Genomic DNA, 22,680 nt, shown 5'->3' on the forward strand with positions numbered 1-22,680 from the left:
TGTATTGTATTCACATAAAAAATGAGTTGGTACCATGGATGAGTATCTGCTTGGATATGAGCTTATCAGCACTGGCGATATTTGGTCACACCTGCCAACATGTTTTTGTGTGCCTAAACCTAAACCTAAGCAAAGCGCAAACGTGAACGTGAACATCGCTTGACGCACACATACATACATGTACGATTACGGTTACTCGTGGTGTGTAGAGTGTGTGTAGACATTCCTTTCTGTCTGACCCTGACTGTCTGTCTGATATTCCAGCGCGCTAACATCGGTGGCGCAGTTGTGCGTATCATCATCATCATCATCATCATCATCATCATCGTCATCGTAGAGCGCGAACACTCGCAAGTGTGTGCTGTCCGCTCTGCTGTTAATTAACAGCTACGCATCAGAGGGGGGGGGGGGGCATATGCAGCAGCAGAGCGCAGCCGCAACAGCGACCGCAAAAGCGAGCGCTGCAGCTTCCGAAGATGTGCATATTGATTCCAATTGCTCTTCCACGGCTCTCAGTCGCGCGCTGCTTTATCAATTTGAGGCTGCAATCAGTGCTGAACCACAACAACACACACACACACACAGGCAGACACATTAAAACTCACAAACACACACACACACAAACACATACATAGATATCAATTAAACCCGTTGTCGTCATAGTTGTTGTCAGCCACGCGTACACTTGTCGCAGCCGCCTTCGATTCGCTCTCACTTCTCCATTCTTTAGGCTTTGACTGTTCTCTCTCTCACTCTCTCTCTCTCTCTGTCTCTATCTCTCTCTCTGGGCTTCTCACTATCTCTCTGACTGAGGGGGCAGCATCAGGCGAGGCCAGGCATCATAACAGTTTGTCGTTCTTTCGGGATTTAGTTCATCGATCTCAGCGTAAGTGTCCACATCGTGCCACCGCTTGGCTCGTGATTCGGTTACGGGTTCGGTGTCGGTTTTGCTTTTGTTGGCATCGGTATCGGTTCAATCACCGTCAATTCTCGAATTTAGCTGCAACATTTGCGTTTTCAGTTAAATCTATTATACTCTTCTTTTTTTTTTTTTACGTATTTTTTGTGTGCGTACCTAAAGTTGCTCGGCGATTGACACATTCATTTATACACTTACGTATAAAAAATAAAGTGTTGCATTGTTTTTGCCCCGCTTGGCTCCAGGCAGTGTGCAAGGAAATCAATTTCCATTTAAAAACTCTCTAAAGGAGTGCCGTGCCGATCGTGTTTGTGGTACAGATAAAAAGTGGTCTCTCCGGCGTGTTCGCGTGTTTATCTTATCGCCTTTTGCCAGAGGCCGAGAACTCCGGAGAGCAAGCGGCCAGTGGGCAGGGAGAGAGGGAAAGAGTTCCCGAGACACCCACGCCGGATCCAACCGGACCGAAACCCTACCAGAGGCAACACACTCGTGCTCCGTCAATCAAGTCCTTGAAAATACAGACAGATTTCCTAGTTAATTATTTTTCCATCGCCTTTATCAGAAACCAGAGATTTTAATTTGTAGTTTATTGAGGGGAATGAAGACCACCAATCGATTGAAACTACTAATCGCAATCGCTCTATTCGATAGAGACTTGGTGACTCTCCCTCTCTCTCTCTCTCTCTTTCTGTACTGGGAGTCGTAGAACGGGCAGCCCTTTTCTCTTTTTTCGCTAAGCCTTCCTTTGTACCCGCATGGACACATTTTTGTATCCCTTCATTATAAAGAATGACAGTTCCTCCATCAAAGCCTGGTTCGTTCCTTCCCTTTCAAACCAGATCAAATGAGAGAGTTTATTTTGATTTAAATGTGGGTCAATGAAAGAAAGACCAAGTTTTTTCACAAAGCCAACGGCACTTCAAATACATATTTACATATTTCTGTACATATTTCTGTACATATACATATGTAAGACGGCGTGCTGAACCCCGTACATTTTTCAATTAGCATTTAATCAAGCTAAGAACCTGGCATTTGATTGTAAAACAAAAACTACACAAAAACGAACAAAACTTTAGAACAAATCTGGTCTGGCAGGTTGGTAGGTCTGGCGGTGAATGGTGGTGGTGGGGAAGGGAAGAGCAGCACTATCTGTGTCACTGAATCGGTGTTGAGAAGGGGGGGTTTTGCTGTGGATTGAGTCTAGAACCTAGAACCAACCGAGTTGCATAGCTGCTGCACAGAGAAAAGATACACCAACAAAAAAAAAGAAGGCGCGCATCCACAGCGACCTTGCCCTTTGTTGCCACTCTCTTCCTCTGGCAAAAGGGAAGAGAAACCCGTTTCAGTTCTGCTGCGGTGTAACTGTTAATTTAGGAGCAACTAGGAAGCGCCAGCGGAAACATTTCAAGGTTCCACTCCACTGCAGCACAAGGGAAAAGGAAACAAGTTTCGGAACAGACAGACACAGAAAGCCAGAGCCGAGAGTGCACTTAAGGCGCGCCTGCTCCGAGCCTGGACTTTGGCTTCGCGATTAAAAAAAATCCATGCAAAGGGAAATATGTACGCATCGGAGTAAAAGTCAGCCTGTAAAGATACAAAACGTCCTGAACGACGCGACGGCGGACCTGTTGAAGAGTCTTCAACACCTCGGGTGTTTTCGGCGCGTTTTTTTCTTCGTGTGCGTTTTTCCCGCGAAACAATTCACGTGCGGACAACAACTGAAAATCAGAAAACCAGAAAACCAGAACAAGAAACCAAAACCAACCGCGCACATTTTTTGATTGTAGAAAATTTGACCAGAAACATCAAGAACAAACAATAAATGTACAAAGAAACTTCAATGAAATGCCAAATAAATTCCTAATCAACACAACTAAATTAGCTAACGACTAAATCACAACAAAAAAATAAGAAAAATAAGTAAAAAACGTGCCAACAATTATTACCAAAAAACGATCAATCTATGCCTACGCACATAATTATAGTGTACATTAAGAGCACATATCCAAAAAAGAGAACGAGAGGCAGGAGAGCTGGAGATCGGGAGATCGGGAGATCGGGAGAGAGGCGGCAAATGCAGAACGTACCAAGATTACCGCAAGAGAGCGAGCAGCAGCAGCAGCAACAGCAGCAGTAAAGATATTCCACACCCACAATGCGCTTCACCTACAATCAGTATAAACACTATGAGTCGGGCTACCGGATTCCCTCCAAGATGCACAATCTGAGCCATCATCAGCACCATGGTGGTGGTGGTGGTGGTGGTGGTGGTGGTGGCAATAACAACACTGGCGGTGCTGCTGCCAGTGGGGGTGCTGGCGGAGGTGGTAACAACACAAGCAATAATCACTATGGTCACCATTACAACAACAACAACAACAACAACAACAACACAGGAAACAACAATATACAGGCCTACCAGCACCATTACAAAAGCAACTTCGGTAAGAGAGCGATATCAAAAGATTCACCCGTGGCCGGCATGGGCCCTATCTCGTGAGGATAGAGAACACTGATCAGCTAGCAATACAATAGCGTTGTCTGTGTCGTGCCGTTTTGCATGTCACTGATGTGAACACATTTTATATTATTGCATTCGTTGCCTAAGGAAAGCGCTCCATGGTGCCTCATGTCTGATAATAAAAATTGGAAATTATGGAAACCTAAAGAGGTACGGCATGAATGAGTTCAAGTTGAGCTGGCAGCGTCGCGTGGCCTCCTGTAAAGGCGACCTGTCTTGTAGAATACATTTTGAAGTACGTTTTGTTCCATCTCAGCTGTCTCAGCTGTCGCCAAATCAAGTTTCGTCTCAGCGATAACATGAGATAAAGCACTTGATATCGATATACATACATAAATATTTATGTATGTGGCGCACGCAGATCTAGCAAATCGAGGTAGTCAATTGCCAAAAGAAGCGGCGCCCCGTTGTCGCTGATGATTCAAGTTCTGCTCCAGCGCTTAATTTGGCTTCGTTAACGAAAGTTTTCGCCAGTTGCTGGGTTTGCCCACGGGGCGATAAGATTACGCGCCAGTCGCGACAGAAGAAAAACAACCTAACAACCAAACAAAAGCCAAGCCAAAGTAGGAGCAAGAGCAACAAAAAATTACATAAATACATGCATAGAATGATTGGGATCTAAGAACGCTGTAATTGTCCTTCCGATTAGTGTTCCTGGATCATCGCGTGGGGCTTTACCTGGGGCCAGGCCACATTGGGTCAGATGGGTTCAATACACTTCATTCTATAATATATCGTATGTATTTTGTTGTTGTTGTTTTTACTTTATTGACAATCTGTTTTGGTTAATTTCTCTCCCAGTCAGTCATTTCTGTGTGGGGGAGTCTGCGTTTAATTATAGATATCCAGAACTTCAGAAAACAACTGTCTCTCCATAAGTTCGTGCTACGAGCATCCGATCGATGGCTTGTCTGTTCCACACCTGTGTTTAGCTGCGGCACAGCCCAACAGAATTCGTTGAATGGGAAGTTGAAATGTGAGCAAAGACGACTCCACTACATATATTCATCACCCCTCAATCTTTTATCGACATTAACTGCTCACATATGCAGCTCTCTGGGGGGCATTGATGATGGTAATCATATCATAGATTACCATATCTCTTGAGCATCTACCGGCTATCTTTCCAGCCCATCGACTTACGTACTTACATATGTCTGAACATTTATCAGTCATGAGTGTATCAGTGCGCTTAGCCTCTCCCATTGTGGGATCTTATCGCTGTCGAACCCACAACTACCTCCTCCCTTGCTGTCTCTAAGGCTCGATTCTTTTGGTTTACTGGGTAGGCGTGTTCCGCAAGCCCACAGATAAACATTGATTTATTTGCTTTCCACTCAAGGTTAGGCAAGTGGATAAAAGGGTGCGAAATAGATCGATTTGGTTGGCTGGTGGGTTATGGCTCTAAATTGAATTTAAATGAGCAAAATGAGAAAAGTTCTTCCACGAAGTCTTTCTGTAACATATTAAACTAGATGTAACTATTATGAGGCAGCTGCTTAAATTAAATTGAAAGAAAACTACCAACCAGCAAGAGAGACATTAATGCAAAATATCTATAAAATATTGCCTGAAATCTCGCTGGAATCCGAGTTAAAATTGATCGCCGCGAATACCACTTCTATAGTGTAGTGGTTCGTGGTTCGAATAGATTCCAAAACTATCCGATAAAGTCGCATCACTAACGCATTATTGCATTTTGAAGATTCTCTGCCTAAAAAGTGAGCGAAATGTATTTGCCAATGAGTTTGCAATTTAATTAAATGCTCACCAAACCAAAAAAAAACAAAACAATTACTTTGTGTGTGTTTATTGAATGGATAAACAAAGAATTGTACAGAAAAAATACATGTTCAAATATGGTGGAGTAGAAAAGAAGACAAAATGGGAGATTGCTGGAGATTGCTAATGTTAGTGGGGTACGTTCTGTTTTTGTGGGGTTTGTCTGGACCGGCGGCCTCCCTGGCACTTTTATCAGCTCTGTTCTGCTCTGCTCTCGGCTGCTCTTGTGTCTGTATGTATTTTTATATTTCAGACTTTTTTATATAGAACTCTTATGAGTATGGTGTCTCAGAACGAACGCAGTTGAAACTGAAATTGTGCATCAATTGAGAGAGAGAGAGAGACAGAGATCGTGTGAAATGCAACAATGAGTGATGTTCCAGCAACTGCAACTGCAAGTAAAGTAAAGTAACCAAAATCATAACTAACAGCAAACCATGGGGAATATTCTATGTATACGGACTATGAGTCTATGAGGTTCTGCACTGGCAAGAAGTTCAATGCACCCGAACCCATCCCGCAGCCGCAGCCGCAGCCGCAGCCGCAGCCGTAGGCATTATCAGTTTCCATGGCAGTAACTTAGCTCCACGAACGGCACGGAGCGGAGCACCCAGACAATGCAATGTTCGTTCTGCACTGCTCCGGAGCACCCTTCCATTGTACACATATCAATGAACAAAGTACGATATATACATATATACATATTTATATGTGGCACTTGTATGGAAATAAAGCGCTTGATGGGACACTTTGTGGGTGGGTCTACATGGGCAACGGCTGCGAATATCAGAATATACGAAAGATTTCCTTTTACCTTTTAATTAATCTAAAATTATGTTTCAAGACAAGTACACAGGCACATATTTCTATCTTAATAATACACATTAAATATATTATTTGTTTCTTTTATTCACTTTCCATAGGCATGAGGATGACGATGTCCACCAATTCCACAATGAGTGCCCGAATACATCGCAAGGGTTTTCGTATACCCTCGAAAAGACAACCGGGCAAGGGATTGCCAGGCAAACTTCACACCATAACTAGGGTAAGAATTCAACAAAAAGATAATTAAATCTTTCATCCAATCGCTTGACAATTACTTAACTTTAGCGTTACTTTCATACCCGGGGTCGTTACAGCCTGTCTGTCTTTAAACTTAAAGTTTTAAAAGAAACTTGAAAACATTTTCAAGAAAATTGTTAACTTATGCTGTGGGTTGCTAAAAGTTTAGCATTTGGGTTTTTAATTGGTAAAACTACTATACAATTGTTGAAGCTTGAATAGTTTGCCCTGAATATATGCACAAGGTGGCGTGAAAAGTAAACTCCTTGCTCGAAAACAAATGTTTTTCGGTAGCTCTTATTGGAAGACATACAACATTTCAGCGCATCAAATTGGGCATTATGTTGCATAAGGAAAACCATTTGTTTCATTTAAATATTATTTAAGATTTAATACATTTAAATATATACATGTTTGGAGAGTGTCACGATGGTCGAAACGACACCTCCACGCAAAAAATACGAGAAATGCGCGAGCCAGCAGACTCGGACTCCACACGGATTAGGACTGAGTGCAAGCAGTATTATTTCTGTCGCTTTTTTCAATAGAAAAGTTATCCTGAGAGAGTGAGGACAAGCTTCAACCGATTTGGCTACCTCGGACTGTGTTATCTCTTAACAAACCTCACAGCATGGATCACGCCGGGGAAGAATATTTTGAAGACATTTCGGATAATTAAAGTTCGGAAGTTATACAGAAATTGCTGTACCAATAAAAGGAACTGGACTACATTGAATGAAAAGAAGTGTTAAATATTTTCATGCCGAGCTAGGTTACGTTTTACACCACCAAAGTACAAGCTGATTTTCTGTGGCTAAGGGCTGCTTTGAGAGGATAATTCCTTGACTTTATTATTTATTGTGTCTGTTGCCTTTTTGCTTTTGCAGGCGGGTCCTGGCAAGCTAGTTCCCGGTAAGCGAATACCACAGCGACCACATCCGCCGCCTTGCGACAACTCGAACGACAGTGGTCTGGGCTTTGACCAGCACACGGAGCTGCGATCCTCATCCTCTGGCCCAGGAGCAGCCGATCCCGGCAGTTCGAATGGCAGCAGCATGAGTGGCATGAGTGCTGTCCAGCGGGCGAATCTGCTGGTGAACAGCACGTCCCTGACGAACACGGTGGTGGCTGCGGCAGCGGCAGCCGCAGCTGCAGTGGCAAGTAACTCGTTGCAGCAACACCACCAACAGCAGCAGCAACAGCAGCAGCAGCAGCAGCAGCAGCAGCAGCACCAACAGCAGCAGCAGCAGCAACATCAACAGCAACATTCACCGCAGCAGCATTTAATTCGAGCAATACCAGCATCAAGGTGAGTCCGTGATCTTCCTTCCACTCTTCTTGCTCCCCCCCCCCTCCCTTTCTCTCTCTCTTTCTCTCACACACTCTCTCCCACCCTTTTATGTCCATTGGTTCATGCGCATGTAAAATTCGAGATAATTGCCAGTTCATGACTTCATTTTGTTGTGTTTGACTCTTAATTTCGATTAGAATGAATGCAATTTGTTGGCTCACAAAAACAGCACCAAAACACAGTACACACACACACACACACACACACACATTAAATTCTTATTCTTATTTGAATATTGTCAATTTGCATAAAGATCTTAAAGCCACATCGACAAAATATTAAAAATTCAGATGAATTTTGACTAAGGATTTGTATTCTTTATAATGAAGAACTTCGATTGGGATTATTAAATAATGTTTAATGTTTCAAATTTGAGTTATCGCACAGCTTTACAGCGGCTTCTCAATTTATCAGAATTCTTGGATAATGAAACGAGCATTTAAGCTCCTTCTGCCGTTGGGAGTCTCCTGTTTATGTCGCCCCGAAACATGAGCAAATGTTTGTGCTGCAGCTCCAATGGCTACAAATGGCTAAATGAAAATGGCAATGGGCAGACGGGGGTCCAGGCTTACAAGCGAAGTATGGATTTTGTTCGGCGAGATTCGGATAATTTTCACCGCATGTTCGATAGAAAATTGTCACTGCCCTCAGTATAGTCTGGCCCTCAGAGCAAAGTAGATCTACAGAGCGATCCCTGGTGCGACATAAAATACAAAAAATATCAAATCAGAGTTCTGACATGTCTTTAATGTGAGTGAAGTGGAAGTCTGCACGGGAAGCCTTAAGTTTTGTGTTAAAAGTGAATGTGTGTAGGACCCAAATTTGTGTATTTAAGATCGAGAAACCCCCCCAAAGAGGGCAGAATGTGAAATCAGAGCGGATCAAGCTCAGAGAAAACCAAGAAATAAAAGCAAACTATTGAAGCTATAACTAGAATCCAACATAATGCACTTTTGTATAGCAAATGGACAACTTTGAATGCAAATAGTCTCCTAAATTTGAAGCCGTTGTCAGCACTGATACTTATCTTTGCCCCGTAAACAATTTGCATCAGTTTTTAATTTGAAAATTAGCTGCTATTGACCTTTTCCAGCTGTCATGTGAGCAAATTGGATTATCCATACAATTTTTCCTTCCAATTAAAATGTGAAAATGTTCCAAAACATTGGATTAAGCTGAGTAAAACTTATGAACTAAAACGTTTAGGATTTTTCCACACGGCTTTAGGGTCACTCATTGAGTTGCAGTTAAAGTAATTCAAAACAAAACTAAATAAACGTTGTCCGATATACAGCTCGATACCAGCACGGGAGGCTCACGAATTGTTTGTGTTTTTGAATGGCAACAAGAAGCCAAACTTGACACCATTCTAGCGCGTTTTCATTTCATATTTATGTAATCCTATGATTGCTGTAGGTTAAACAAAGTATTTGTATAATTAAAGTTAACCAAAAGTGTACCCACCAGAACACAGAGTGAGATTAGGTTTAAGGAAATTCGCGTTGACTCTTCCTACAAACATGCAACTTATCAGCACAATTATAATCTACTGCGCAGCTTCAAGGACTTTTACATGGACAGGTCTTTCCCCTTGTTAGTCGTGTTATATGTGTGTGTGTGCTTTCAGTTTGATTCGACTCGCATCGGACTTAGATTCAGCTTTCGACTTAATGTTTCGGCTGCTGGCCCAGAGTGTTGTTTGTTTGTTTACTTCGTGTCTCGGTTTTGTTTTTGTTTTGTTTTTGTAGCTGCTCTCTAGCTGCATGCTTGTCTGTGTAATTGCCGTATTATCTTATCAGCTTATCAGTTGTATGAACTCTCCTCCAATTGCGAATTGCAGTTTAGAATCTGCAATTACGGTCAGTCGTCGTCGGCGGAGAGATAGCAGCCGGCGGACTATCGAATGAGATTTGCCATTTTGGGGTTGCCCCTCTCATTCATCCATCTCTTAAATGTTGTCAAATTGATGTGGGCACTTTTTGGCTCTGCTTAGCCCCTTGGTTCCAGACTCTAGAGTACTAAAACCTTCGGTACGTTGGCACGGGCGCTGCCTACATTCGTTTGTTTACCCAATTGATTTGCACATTCTTTGGCGCTTAATTTAATTTACATACATTTGGCCAGAGTTCCATGAAAAAAATTCTCTTTTCTCTCCGTCAGCGCAAAACATTCGTTGGGCAATGACATTTGGGTTGTTTTCTGGCCATTGGAATTTGGGTTGTTAAATGATCGACTAGAGTTGAGTGCTTATACGCACTGTTGCTCTTGGCTCTGCTCTGCTGATAATAACAAATAAGAATTATCAATCAGTTCGCGCGATGCCTTCTATTGCACCCGATTTGAGCGGGAACCGAACGCAGTGTCTGCTACTAATGTTTTTGCAATTATTTGACGAGTTTAAAGGAACAATAGCATTGCTTTTAGTCACTCACAGAGTAAATAATACCTTTTGGAGTGTAGCAGAAATAACAGCTATCTCTTTTATAGGATGAGCGAAAGTAAAGGTCTTAAATATCCGCGAAAATTATAATTTATATTTTTATATTGCTTTGCCAATGCTGTGTTATTTAGGCATTTAACTAGACACCAGAGATACATCATTTCAGAGTCTTTCTCTTCTGTATACCACCCAATCGTAAAGGAGTTTTGTGGCGGATTTTGATGTGTGAAAGACCAAGAAGAAAGTCCACTTTTGGGTATGCAATGCACTGTGATTGGATCATTATTAAAGCCAGATTAAGCAAATCAATAGGGACCAATAACACCATCTCTAGCCCTTTCCAGCGCTTGTCTCTCAGTGCGTGGTGAATATGTTATGGGTTATCCCCACAGCGGACAGTGACACCTTCCATGTAAATTCACCTTGCAGCCACGCACGTACTCTTTCTCGCTCTCTCTCTTCTCCCCCACTGTCTTCGTCGCTCATTGTGCAGTAACGGTAACGGTACCGGCGTTGGTGTTGTGTTGCTGAAATAAGCAAGAGAGAATGAAACGGATGAAGTCCAGTACCAAAGGAGACATTAGAACATAACTAGCTTAAGGCAGAAATATTGTTTGAATTGTTTATTCGGTTCGGTTGTTGTTCAGGAAACAATTAAGAGAACCTGAGAGCATTATGTATGTATATGGAGAAACTTGAATTGAAATCGATCAATTTGAACAAATTGACACGCTCTCAATGCGTGTGTGTGTGGGTTGCCATAAGCTATGAATGTATATGTAAACGTATATGTAACTGTAAATGTAAATGTAAATATATATGTATATGTGTATGTATAGATCGCGGCAGACCAAGAATATGCTGAGCGCCTTTCTGGACGACTTGGACGACTTGGACAGCTCGAACTCGGAGGAAGCGACTGCCTCCACATCGCAGTCTTGCTCGGCGACGCCCAGCTCAGAGGGTTACTCGGGCCTCATCAATCACAGCAGCGCCAACAGCAGCAGTGGCAACAGCTCCGCTGATCCATTTGGTGGCGTCTTCCAGGCCACCGAGGCAGCTGTGGCAGCCGCCGTGTCGGCATTTAATGTACAGCATCAGCTGCCCCCTGCCCATCAGCAGCAGCAACAACTGCAGCAGCAACAGCAACAGCAATTTCATTATCCTGGATTGGGTGTGCAGCAGCAGCAGCAGCAGCAGCACCACCACCAGCCGCACCAGCCGCACCACCAGCGGAACTTGGCTCGAAGCAGTGGCAAGCACATCAAGCGCAAGAAGCTCGAGTGCAACCAGCTGGAGCTGGACAATGACGATGCCTGCAGCGAGGACGAGTTCATCCGCAAGATAGCCAACGCGGCCAATGCGGCTCCTGTGGTTCCTGTGCCTTCAGTCGCTTCAGCGGCTCCTGCGGCCAGCCTACGCCCTAGGCCTGCCATGACTGCCATGACTAGCGTGCTGCTGCCACGCAATGGCAATGAAACAAAGTAAGCGGAGTTTTCTTTACAGATCGAAACCCAGCAATATCGAAAACTACCAGAAAAACCAAAAACATTTTCATAAACAACAATTTAAATACAAATTGGGAACGATACAAAACTTTTCGGAATACACTTTACGAATGGATCCTAACTTGAAATCTTTTTACACCTTTTTTCCTCTAAAACCTTGGGTTCTATCTGCTATAAATCTGTTCTTTAGAAGCAACCAAAAACTCGTTCAAAAACTCTATTCGAACACACTTTTTAAATAATCTTATCATGCTCATGCTGTGTTCTGTACCTAGCCTAAAAACAAATTCGATTTTTAGTTTTACTCGTTGACTGTTGACATTTAAAGTCGAAACAAGAGAGCGGATGTGTTTTGATTACAGTAAGACCTTAACATATCCTGGCTATCTGTCTCTCATATAATTTAAGCCATCTTCTCTCTTCGATCACTACCAAACTGAAGTCATTTTTGGGGTACTCTGATTATTTTCTTCTTTGATGCTTTCCCAAAACAAAGCCAACAGGCTTTTCCGAATTCCTAGCAAGAATTAGAAGTCTTCAACTATGCTGCTTTATCTCTGTTTCAAGCAATCCTGCATAGGTATATTTCTCTCGTTAAAAAAGAACACATTTCCATATACATAATTCTTTTGATATTTTTGTATAAATTAATTGAAAGGTAAACTAATTTACATATTTGGAAACTATGCAAATAAGCAGAAGGGCACCTTTGAGGTATTTTTATAACATTTTACCATAACTTCTGCAGCAAAGTTCTTGCACAAAAAAAAAAAAAACTTCAAGATAAATGGTTCAAAATCCGCGAACTTGTATCATTTGAAGTGTTAAAAAACCAATAAATTGTTGGTTAAGTGCGGGTCAGATAAAAGATAAAATTATAACAACTTAATAGAGACATCAATGGACTGTGTTTATCAGAAATTTGCATTAATATTGTTGCCAATTATTGTACAAAAACGATAGCGAAAGAACTAGAAACGAGAGCACCACGAGTCCTTCTTTGTTAGGTAGTTTTTATATTTTATTTACGATACATTATACAGCTGTAGATGGGCGTAAAATAAATTATTTATGACTAAAAGAAATATCATCTATGTGTTCGTAAAAGTTTTGTTAACCCATTGAACAAACGCCAAGACCAAAAGGATTATTAACTCAATGTGTGCCCTGTAATAATTCCTGTCTCTCTTCCTCTCTTTCTATGTGTTTGTGTGTGTGTGTGTGTGTGTGTGTGTGTGTGTGTGTGTTAATTATTTAACAATTGTAAAAAACGTACAAAACGAATTAAAACTGAACAAACAAAAAGTTGTATATACAAACAAAAAGCAAAGAAGGAAAAGAAATTTGCAATAAAATCTCGAAACATAAATAATTTTGTTTTTTTGGCTTTTTATATATTTGTGTGTGTGTGTGTGTGTGTGTGTGTGCGTGTATTGTAATTAAAGAAATCAAACAAAATTGTATTTCATTGGCATTTTCTCGTAGGAATTTTACTCTATTCATTACCAAGCAACCATTCCCCATGTCTTACATACATCTCGGCCCATTGGCTAAACATCCTCCTGGCCATAAATCATTTGGCAAATATGCTTCATCATGCATTTAGTACGTAGCACATATGTGGGGATCGGATCTGGGCAAAGTTCAAGTACAAGTTGCAAGAAATATATTCAACAATCCTTAGACAAATAAACGGGGAAATGCCTTTCACATTCCACATTTTCGAATTTTACGAATGGAAAAGTTCCCTGCGGAATGGAAAAACTCAAGCAAAACCCAAGCATCAAATTGTTATTCATATTCTCTGCTCTCTCTCTCTCTCTCTCTCTCTCTCTCTCCCCGTTCGATTCTTTAGGTTTATTTCGGCCCGCAATGTCACCAGGGTGGCCAACAAGCGTCAGCCCACAACGCCGCTGAACAGCGTCGCCAGCTCGAACGACGGCCAAGTGCAGCTGGAGATTGTCTCGCAGCCGGAGCAGCAGCACCGTGCCCGCTACCAGACCGAGGGCAGTCGCGGAGCGGTCAAGGATCGGAGCGGCAACGGCTTCCCCATTGTCCGACTGACGGGCTACGACAAGGGCGCCGTGCTGCAGGTCTTCATTGGCACGGACATTGGTCGTGTGGCGCCACACATGTTCTATCAGGCATGCAAGGTGGCCGGCAAGAATTCGACACAGTGCAACGAGAAGAAGGTCGACGGCACCATGGTCATCGAGATCGATTTTAAGCCAGAGACGGACATGACCATCACCTGCGATTGCGTTGGCATTTTAAAGGTGCGTGGGGGGACCAAGTGGGTCCTGAATCATGTCACTGATTTCCTTTTGCCTTGTAGGAACGCAATGTTGATGTGGAGCACCGCTTTCCCGAGCACTTGGCACAGAAGAACAAAAAGAAATCGACCCGCTGCCGGATGGTGTTTCGCACTCAGTTGACCCGCGAAGATGGCACCACCGAGACCCTCCAAGTCTGCTCCAATCCCATAATTTGCAGTAAGTATAAGAGCTTACACTTCATTTACCAATTGAATTCCTCACTTTGCTGCCTCAGCTCAACCTCCAGGTGTGCCGGAAATATGCAAGAAATCGCTCAACTCGTGCCCCGTCGATGGCGGCCTCGAGCTCTTCATTATTGGCAAGAATTTCCTCAAGGACACCCATGTGGTGTTTCAGGAGACCTACGACAGCGTCAATGGCGACGATCCCGCTACGGAAATAGCTGTGAGACAGCAGCTGATTGGCGGCACAGCCGCTCTATGGGAACAGAGCGTGATGCCGGACAAGGAATATTTGCATCAGGTAAGTGACGAAGTGACACATGCTGTCTGCGACTTGTCTTTTATTTATGCTTTTATTGCTCCCTCTCTCTTTGCAGACGCATCTCATATGCACAGTGCCACAATATCTGCACCAGAATGTGATCAAGCCGGTGAGCGTTCAGGTATCGATCGTTTCGAGCGGCAAGAAGAGCGAGCCGCACACCTTCACCTACACCCCGAAGGGACAGTATTCGACACTAGCGGCTGCCAGCACGTTAAGTAGCACAATTCACGATCAAGGTATCTATTTGTTGACTAAGTGTTGCCCCCACCCCACCCCCACACACCTGCTGCTCGGCTTCGGGCAGCAGCGTACGTTACGCGAATCGAACACGAAGCCACACACACTCGTACTCGTACTCGTACTCGTACTCGTGCTCGTGCTCGTACTCGTACACACACACACAACCGCATTTTAGGGCAGAAAGAATCAAGAATCGAAAACACTGTGTGAGGTAGCCATTCAGCCATCAATCCTTGGCGGTATCCCAAGTACTCGAAATATTAGCAACTTTGCGTAGAAAATAATCGGGAACAAAAATAATAATATATCAACAATCGATAGATAAAACCATCTTATATCTTCATGCGTTATTCTGTTCTATTCTTTTTGCTTCCCTCCACTCCTTTCTCCCTGTCTTTCCTCATTGCTCATCCTCCACCATGTCTCTCATTCTCTGTTTGCATTGCAGCCGATCCGCTTGCGGCTAACCCAAGCACAAATATTACGAGAGAGAAATGTGAATCAAAAATACTTATTCTTGAGAAAAGAACCCAAATAGTTAAAGGAATACTTCTTTCGATTTCTGAGGAAAGATTTATAAGGGAAGGACTGGTGCAGTCCCGGGGGGTGCTTTAATTACTTAACTATTGTTTGATTTTTGTATGCCCTCGTAAATGTTGTTTTAAGATTAACCAGATGATAGGGACACATCGCATTATATTCATAAGAATCAGTACTAAAATCGCCCCCACCAACACTTGCCTGCCAAACTTTTCCATCCTCGTTCCCTTTTCATATGCTCAAATGATCTTTTAGTTTTTCTTTTTGCACAGAGTAACGCATGAAAAGATCTATAACCACACAAAAAAATAATTAAACATTAAAAATTAATTATACTTAATAATTAAGTAGGAAATTGACAGGAACACCGAAACGAATCCAATGGAAGTATCAAATAAAATAATATATAATTTAATTTATAAGTACGATAAAACACTACCAAGTAAATGAAACAACAAACATAAATGAATAAGTCGAAAACAAAGTCGGCGCTTGACGCCTCCAGCACCCAGTTCCTCCGTCGCTCTCTTTCTCTCCCCACCCCACCCCCCACACCGTTTGTCTCTTTATTTCTCTGCCGCAAATGTCGCGCGACTCTCAGCTTAAGGAAGGACAAAGAACAAATTGGAATTCGCTTGGAAACTGATCGAAACAACTCTGCTGAATGAATGGTTATTCAATTTGTCATTGGAAACAATCATAGGGAAATCATAGTATATGTTGGTCTGGCCTGAACATGTGCTGAAGAAGAATTTGCTACACTGCTGCTACGTTTTTCCACATAACCACATATCCTTCTGGGTCTTCTGAGCTAATTAACTGTCCTACTTGTGAGTGGATGGGAGTGTTGTGTGTGTGTGTGTGTGTTTGCGTGTTTGCTGGGTGTTGTTTGAGTGTGTTTGGGGGCCTCAGAACTGTGTGCTGCGAGTGAGTGAATGAGTTGCAGAGTTTTCTTGATCATTTTTTCACCAAGAAGCAAAGGCGAACCCAACGCCAAAATTGAACACGCACAAGGAGCAGAAGTTCAGAAGATCAGAAGATCAGAACATCAGGATGATATATAACAGAAGAAGATGAAGATCAAGAAGATCAAGAAGATCAAGAAGATGAAGATCAAGGCAGCCCCCGTACAGAAGCAAAGCAAAAACTTATCTCAGGCAAAATAATACAATAACTCCAGGACAGCAGATCTCTCCAAATAATAGATATTTATTTTTTCGCAAACTCTTAAAAGTATCCCTCCCCACCCCGCCACAACAACAGATAAACTTACCCAAAACCAAACAAAAAAATATGCATATATATATTTTTACATAATATTCTTCCTCCTTCCCATTCTCTTAGCAATTTAGGTGCTCAATCTAACTATATAGTCAAATATGTATACATTTTGAGTGCTATAAAATGCAAAAAAAAACCAAAGTCAAAGCCAAAATTAAATCAAAATTAAGTCATTAATCGGATGTTGATATAACATAAATATACATACACATATATAGACACCGATACATCCTGTATCTATATATATACACATAAATAACTATAACTAAAACAAAGCAAAAGCCCAGCTAAGGCAAAACCCAACTGAGCGAGAGAGAAAGCTGTGAAAAGCTTGCCCGGACACCAACGCTGGATGCATACGGTCCACGATCCACGATCCACAATCCACAATCCGCGACTGATCCGAACCCATTCTCCTAGCCACACATACACACACACACACACACACACAAAGCCATAAACAGGCAAGCCGACGCCGAGACGATCATCAGCGGAACACGAAGCGAAGCGCCTCAGCCTCATCCCGAACCACAGCGAGCGACAGCGACTTCAGCCACGACCAACAACTTCGAGGATGTCTAGGGTACTGGTTAAAACAAAACAAAAAACACACACAAAAAAAAAAACAACCATTCAAACAATTATTTACCACTTGACTAAAGAAACAATTTTTTTTGGCCATTTCGTACTACATTTTCTCTATATCTATTATTGAAAACAAAACAAAAAACAACAACAACACTTTCCCCCAACCTACACACACACTCACACACCATTACCATTAAAATTAACTCGATTTAGTCTTACTGGAACCCCATCTCACATGCGTACATACATAAAACCCCTTTAAGAATTACATATTACATACATGCATCTAACAAAACTCATACATAAATGAAGGCTTTGTGTTGTGTGTGTTTTCATGTCCTAGAGATGAGCCACATGTTTTTTTTTTTTTTTTGTTACAATTGAAACGGGGAAAATGAATGATTACGGTGTAAAAATATGCTGGAAAATTGTTATTTGCAATGTAATTTGTCGAAGTACTCATACATGAGCCGCTATGTTCTCTGACGTCGCACATTATGATCCATTATGATACACCACTTGAGGACATCTTTAACGGGTGATAAATAGGGTTCCACATCAAAGCTATAGCGATTATTTGCCAATATTGTAGATTAGTTACCTTTCAATTACATGGAATTGTGTTTTTCTTTTACCTTTAATCACAGATCTGCCCATATGCATTTTTATCGATTTGCTCATACACAACTGTACTAACAAACAGCAATTGTCTCCAAGAGCGATTTAACGTAAAAAGTTCATCCATTTTCAGTGCCGTTTCAGTTGTCTTAAGACAAAAAAAAAAACAAAAAAAAGATCATGCTTAACATATAGAATCATCGTGTCTGTGAATTAATTTGCAGGGGAGAGTCAAACCACATTCCAGGTGCACATCGAGTGCAGCAAGAGTAAATGAAATGTAATCCAAGAGCATAAAATAGAAGGAAGAAAGGACCGAAATCAACTGCAGCAAATGTGCGGGTACTTGTTTGTGAAAGAACCTATCGAAGGGTTGGTAGTGATGGGACTCGTTTAGAACGAGTGGAATTTTAAGCATTGCTCGACTTAAGAGCCCCAACATTACGCCTACGAACGCAAGCAGCTTTCGATAATGCATCCCGCCAGCGCAAGTATCACACCAGCTGTGGACGGCTGTAAAGGAGTGGTACATAGTTTATAGTCTATATACTCGTACATACATATATGTAGATAATGTGAGGTTCATGGGTTACAGAATTCACCATAGGATTTGCTCTAGTATTAATCCATAATCCTACAATTAATATAATCATAATATATAAGTCAAAACCTAAACCTAAGTTATAATATTACAATTCGAATTAAGTTCAACTCTTAAGTAGTGTTGGAAAACGCTTGCCGAGTCTCTGTGTGTCTGTGTGTGATTGAGTGTTTGGTGGTGTGATTGCGTGTGTGTGTGTGTGTGTGTGTGTGTGTGTGTGTGTGTGGGGCTACCCCGCTGATCTGCTTTGATTGATTGATGGATTGAGTGTGTAGGTGGATATGTCTGCTGATCCTTGATATGTATTCTCTTGGGGCTAATTTCGATCACTTTCGATCGTTTATTAACTGAACTTGAGTCGTTTTGTTGGCATTTCCTGGGACATTTTATTTGCAGAAGCTCTCCTCTCCGTCCCCCCCTTGAATGATTGTATGACTGGACTGTATGTGTGGACTCGTTTTCAGGCTATAAATATAATTAGTTCATTGAAACTCATATAAAATAAGCATAAAATAAGCAAAAACCTAGCTTGTAATGATTAACCATAATTGAAACAAAACAAAACCAAACACACAACAAGACCCTACGACCCCTCTGACCCTAACCAGAGTTCCACCGAATCTACCCGAATCCTAGCTTAAGTTTTCCGTAGTGCCTAAGTTTTAGTTTCCAATAAAAAAAAAATGTTCCCGGACCCATGATGGATCTCTGCCGCTTACACCCCCCCCCCCCTTACCTTACCCCACCCCCTTACCACTCGCTCTCGTATTTATTTCTTTTAATTTTTAAACTTGTTTTTTTTGTTTGTTAGTTTTTTAGTTTTTATTTTATTTTATTTTTTTTTTTTTTGTTGATTTTAGAACCCGTCCCGCCTGACCCGTGGTCCCATTTAATTTGAAGTGCCATCATAACGTAGCAAACTAAAACTCTTCTCTGCCATATATTTTGTAGATGTGAATCACTTTATGGACACCACAGCAGCGCCATCGAGCAGCGGATCGAGCTGGTCGGCCAGTGCGCAGGCATCTGGATCGGGCGCGGGAGCAGCCACCAGTGGCGAGGGAGTGGTGGCGGAGACCAAGCATGAGATAGACTCGGGCATGATGCCCCCACCGATCAGCAACCAGATACCGATGGGCGTTGTGCGCCGCTCATCGCTGCCCAGCGCCTCACCCATGATCACCGATCAGCAGCTGGTCCACCTCAATGCCGTGGCCGTGGCCAGTGCGGAGGCCTTGAAGAGCGAACTACTCGACGACAGCAGCACGCACAGTCCACTGACAGCGGAAGCCACACCGGATGTCGCCAATGGCATGCAGCAGTACCACCATCAGACGCACTTTGCCCGCAAATCCAGCCTGGATACGATCATGTTCGATCAGTCAAACAGCTTGCCCGGCTTCCCCGTCACCGCCGTTGACATTGACTCTGCTGCCGTGGCGGTGGCTGTGGAGTTGGCCGTAAAGAATGAAATTGTTAAGCACGTGGTGCAGCAGCATCAACAGCAGCAGCAGCAGCAACAGCAACAGCAGCAGCAACAGCAGCAGCAGCAGCAGCAGCAACAACAGCAGCAGCCACAACAGCAACAGCAACAACAGCAGCAGCAGGCAACAGCGGCGGCGGCAGCGAGCGTGCACAAGTTCATCGATGAGCTGACAAAGTCCACTTCGGTGGTCAGCAGCAATGGCACCACAGAGCCAGCGCTCTTCAGCAGTGTGGCTGTCATCGACCACGCTCTGACGGACATGCTGCAGTCGAAGGTCCTGGGCCATCAAGCGGTCGCCTCACCCAACGTTGTGCTCGAGCGGAGCCTGTCGCTTGGGTCGACCAACTCGAGCAGCTCGTTGAGCGGCAGCGAGTCCTCGCCGAACAGCTCGCCGCTCACCCAAGACATAATCCTCAATTCGGAGCCGGCAGCTGCTCTGGCCGGTGCCGCCGGCCTGGCGCCGTCTCCCGTGGATGTTGGCGCTGGCCTTTCCACCGATATCATCATGAACCCCGCCGTCTCGCCATCCACCATACTTTGCTCGGCCAATGGGGCAGCCACTGCAATGGTGCCCAACATCCTGGCGCCCCACCAGGTGACCATGGCCAACTCCATACTGAACGATATAGCCATGCAGCCGGAGCCAACGCAGCAGGATGCGGCCGTGGCTGCCCTAGCGCTGAGCAACATCATGATGAGTCCACCGACATCAGCTGGCGGTGTGGTGGACACACTGCCACCGACACCGGCTGCCCTGCAGCCAGAGGTGGCTGCCACCGCCACTTCGACGGCGGTCAGCAACATGATACTCAAGGCGGCCGCTGACTTCATTACCACCCAGGAGCAGGAGCAGCACAACTATCATCATCAACACACCCGCACGCACACCCATTCGCACACGCACTCGCACACACGCTCGCCGCAGTCTGGCGTGCCGGTGGCCAACAATCCCGTGGAGGCTGGCGCGGATCCGTTGGTCAATCTGCTTTTGAGCCACTCAACGCCACCGGAGGCGGCAGCCGCTGCTGCTGCAGCCGTCGCCGCGGAGGCTGCCAGCTTTCAGTCACTTTCGGGGCACGGCCACAGCCACAGCCACAGTCATAGCCACAGTCACAGTCATAGCCACAGTCACAGTCACAGTCATGGACACGGCCATGGCCATGGTGGTCACTCGCACGGCCACGCCCACTTGCCAGTTGTAGCGGCCTCACCACAAGAATCTCTGATCGTTGCATTGGCCAGCGAGAATGCGCTGCAAAAGTCCGTGGCCACCGCCGCCGTCACCACCAATGGGGCCGTGATGACCCAACAGGCCTCGGCGCCCACCACCGCCGGAAGCATTTTGCCAGCGGCTGTCGGTGCCGTGGCTGCTGCTGCGGCCGTGGCCGTGCAGCCACCCATACCCCAGGAGCTGACCACGATGTCTGATCAGGATCTGATTAGCTACATAAACCCAAGCACCTTCGATCAGCGTGAGTTTTTTGTTTTTTGTCTGTTTTATTTTTAATTTGTTTAAAATTTTACTAACTATTTGTTGTTTTGCAGTTTAAACGGCTTGAGATCAACAAATTAAATTACTTGGACGTTTTTTTTTATTATTAAAAAAAGAATATATTAATCATATGTGGACCTAATATTAAGTACATGTAAAACCCATGGATATGGATACAAGGTTTCAGTGTGGACCAACTTTGCCTAAGCGACAGCGCATGAAAATGCCTGCCTGCTGTCTCCCTCATCAACAAATTCAAAACAGACACCCAAACACACACACACACACACACAAATATGTATGGCTTTATTTAATCTGTAGCTGTACAAAAATATATATACCATTAATACACTTTTTTTTTTAAATCATTTATTTTGTGTTAGTTAAGAAAATGAATGTCAAATCATCTCAAACAAAAAGTGAAATAGAAAAAATGATTTGAAACTGCCATATACCTACGAAATAAAAGAACTGGAAGAACTGCAACATCAATAGGCATCCAAACAAAGCGAAATACAGAGTACACAAATATTATAAGATGCCAACAACCACAGAAAACATTGTAAAGAGCAGCTCTAAACGATTAGCACTGAAATCTCCGAACCAGAGGCTTCTCCTCTTGGAACGCATTCAATTAAATCTGTTTAAATCTGATTCAAATCTCCGTTTGCTGCTGGAAAACACACACAAGTTCATTGAAGTCTGAATTTTAAATTAATTTTATTTTGTTGACTTTCAATGCATTAACAAATGTTTTTTTTTTTTAATCTAAAACGAGTTAGCAAGAACTAATGATTAAAACAGTTATTTATATTTAAATATACAATTTAAGTTACAAATATGAAGAATATGCGAGAAATTCCAAAAGACTTTTTTAACAATTTAATGAAAAACGCAACTAAATATTTGTTTATGAACATTTTTTTTTTATTTTAATTAAATTTATGGACGAAAACAAAGAAGAAGGAAAAAATGAAACTAATGTTATGACTATTATTATTATTATTATTATATTTAGTAACTATTAAATATGACGAGTACAATTAATGTTGATAGATGATGATATGTGAGTAGCGCGCTGTAAGCCAGATATCAGTGTTATCCTAGATTGTCTAATATATATATATATATATATATATGTACATCCCCACGTGTGTGCAAATGGTTGCTATTGTATTATCACAAAAGATGCGAAAATGGGCACAGCAAAGTGTAATTGTAACATTTGGCAGTTGGCAGTTGGCAGTTTTTCAACATGCGTTGCCCGAACCCCACAAAAAAAAAAAACAAATAAAGAACGAACGAAATGTGCATTTTAAAAACCCTTATTTATATACATATAAATATACACATGTTGAACCATATATTTATTCTATCTATAAAGAGCACGAATTTCCCCCCCCCCCCCCCCCCCCCCACACAC

General features: G+C 42.9%; 1 protein-coding gene across 5 annotated transcripts in view; it reads left to right on the forward strand.

Moving 5' to 3' along the window:
- Nucleotides 1–21,611, forward strand: part of LOC117588475 (nuclear factor of activated T-cells 5) — a 36,868-nt gene extending 15,257 nt beyond the window's left edge. The window contains exons 1-10 of one of the 5 annotated variants that reach the window (XM_034279766.1): nt 2,696–3,366; nt 6,149–6,273; nt 7,178–7,599; nt 10,921–11,565; nt 13,445–13,865; nt 13,925–14,081; nt 14,140–14,387; nt 14,464–14,647; nt 19,231–21,237; nt 21,311–21,611. In XM_034279766.1, coding sequence (XP_034135657.1) covers nt 3,078–3,366; nt 6,149–6,273; nt 7,178–7,599; nt 10,921–11,565; nt 13,445–13,865; nt 13,925–14,081; nt 14,140–14,387; nt 14,464–14,647; nt 19,231–21,237; nt 21,311–21,315 — 4,503 coding nt within the window. In that variant the 5' untranslated portion in view covers nt 2,696–3,077 and the 3' untranslated portion in view covers nt 21,316–21,611. Of the gene's footprint in view, nt 1–2,688; nt 3,367–6,148; nt 6,274–7,177; nt 7,600–10,920; nt 11,566–13,444; nt 13,866–13,924; nt 14,082–14,139; nt 14,388–14,463; nt 14,648–16,535; nt 17,056–19,230; nt 21,238–21,310 lie in introns of those variants that run through there. The other 4 variants (XM_034279767.1, XM_034279771.1, XM_034279768.1 and 1 more) reach the window with 4 other exon arrangements.
- The last annotated feature ends 1,069 nt before the right edge of the window (nt 21,612–22,680 follow it).

The sequence above is a fragment of the Drosophila guanche genome, unplaced genomic scaffold, assembly GCF_900245975.1.
Source record: "Drosophila guanche unplaced genomic scaffold, DGUA_6, whole genome shotgun sequence".
Taxonomy (NCBI): domain Eukaryota; kingdom Metazoa; phylum Arthropoda; class Insecta; order Diptera; family Drosophilidae; genus Drosophila; species Drosophila guanche.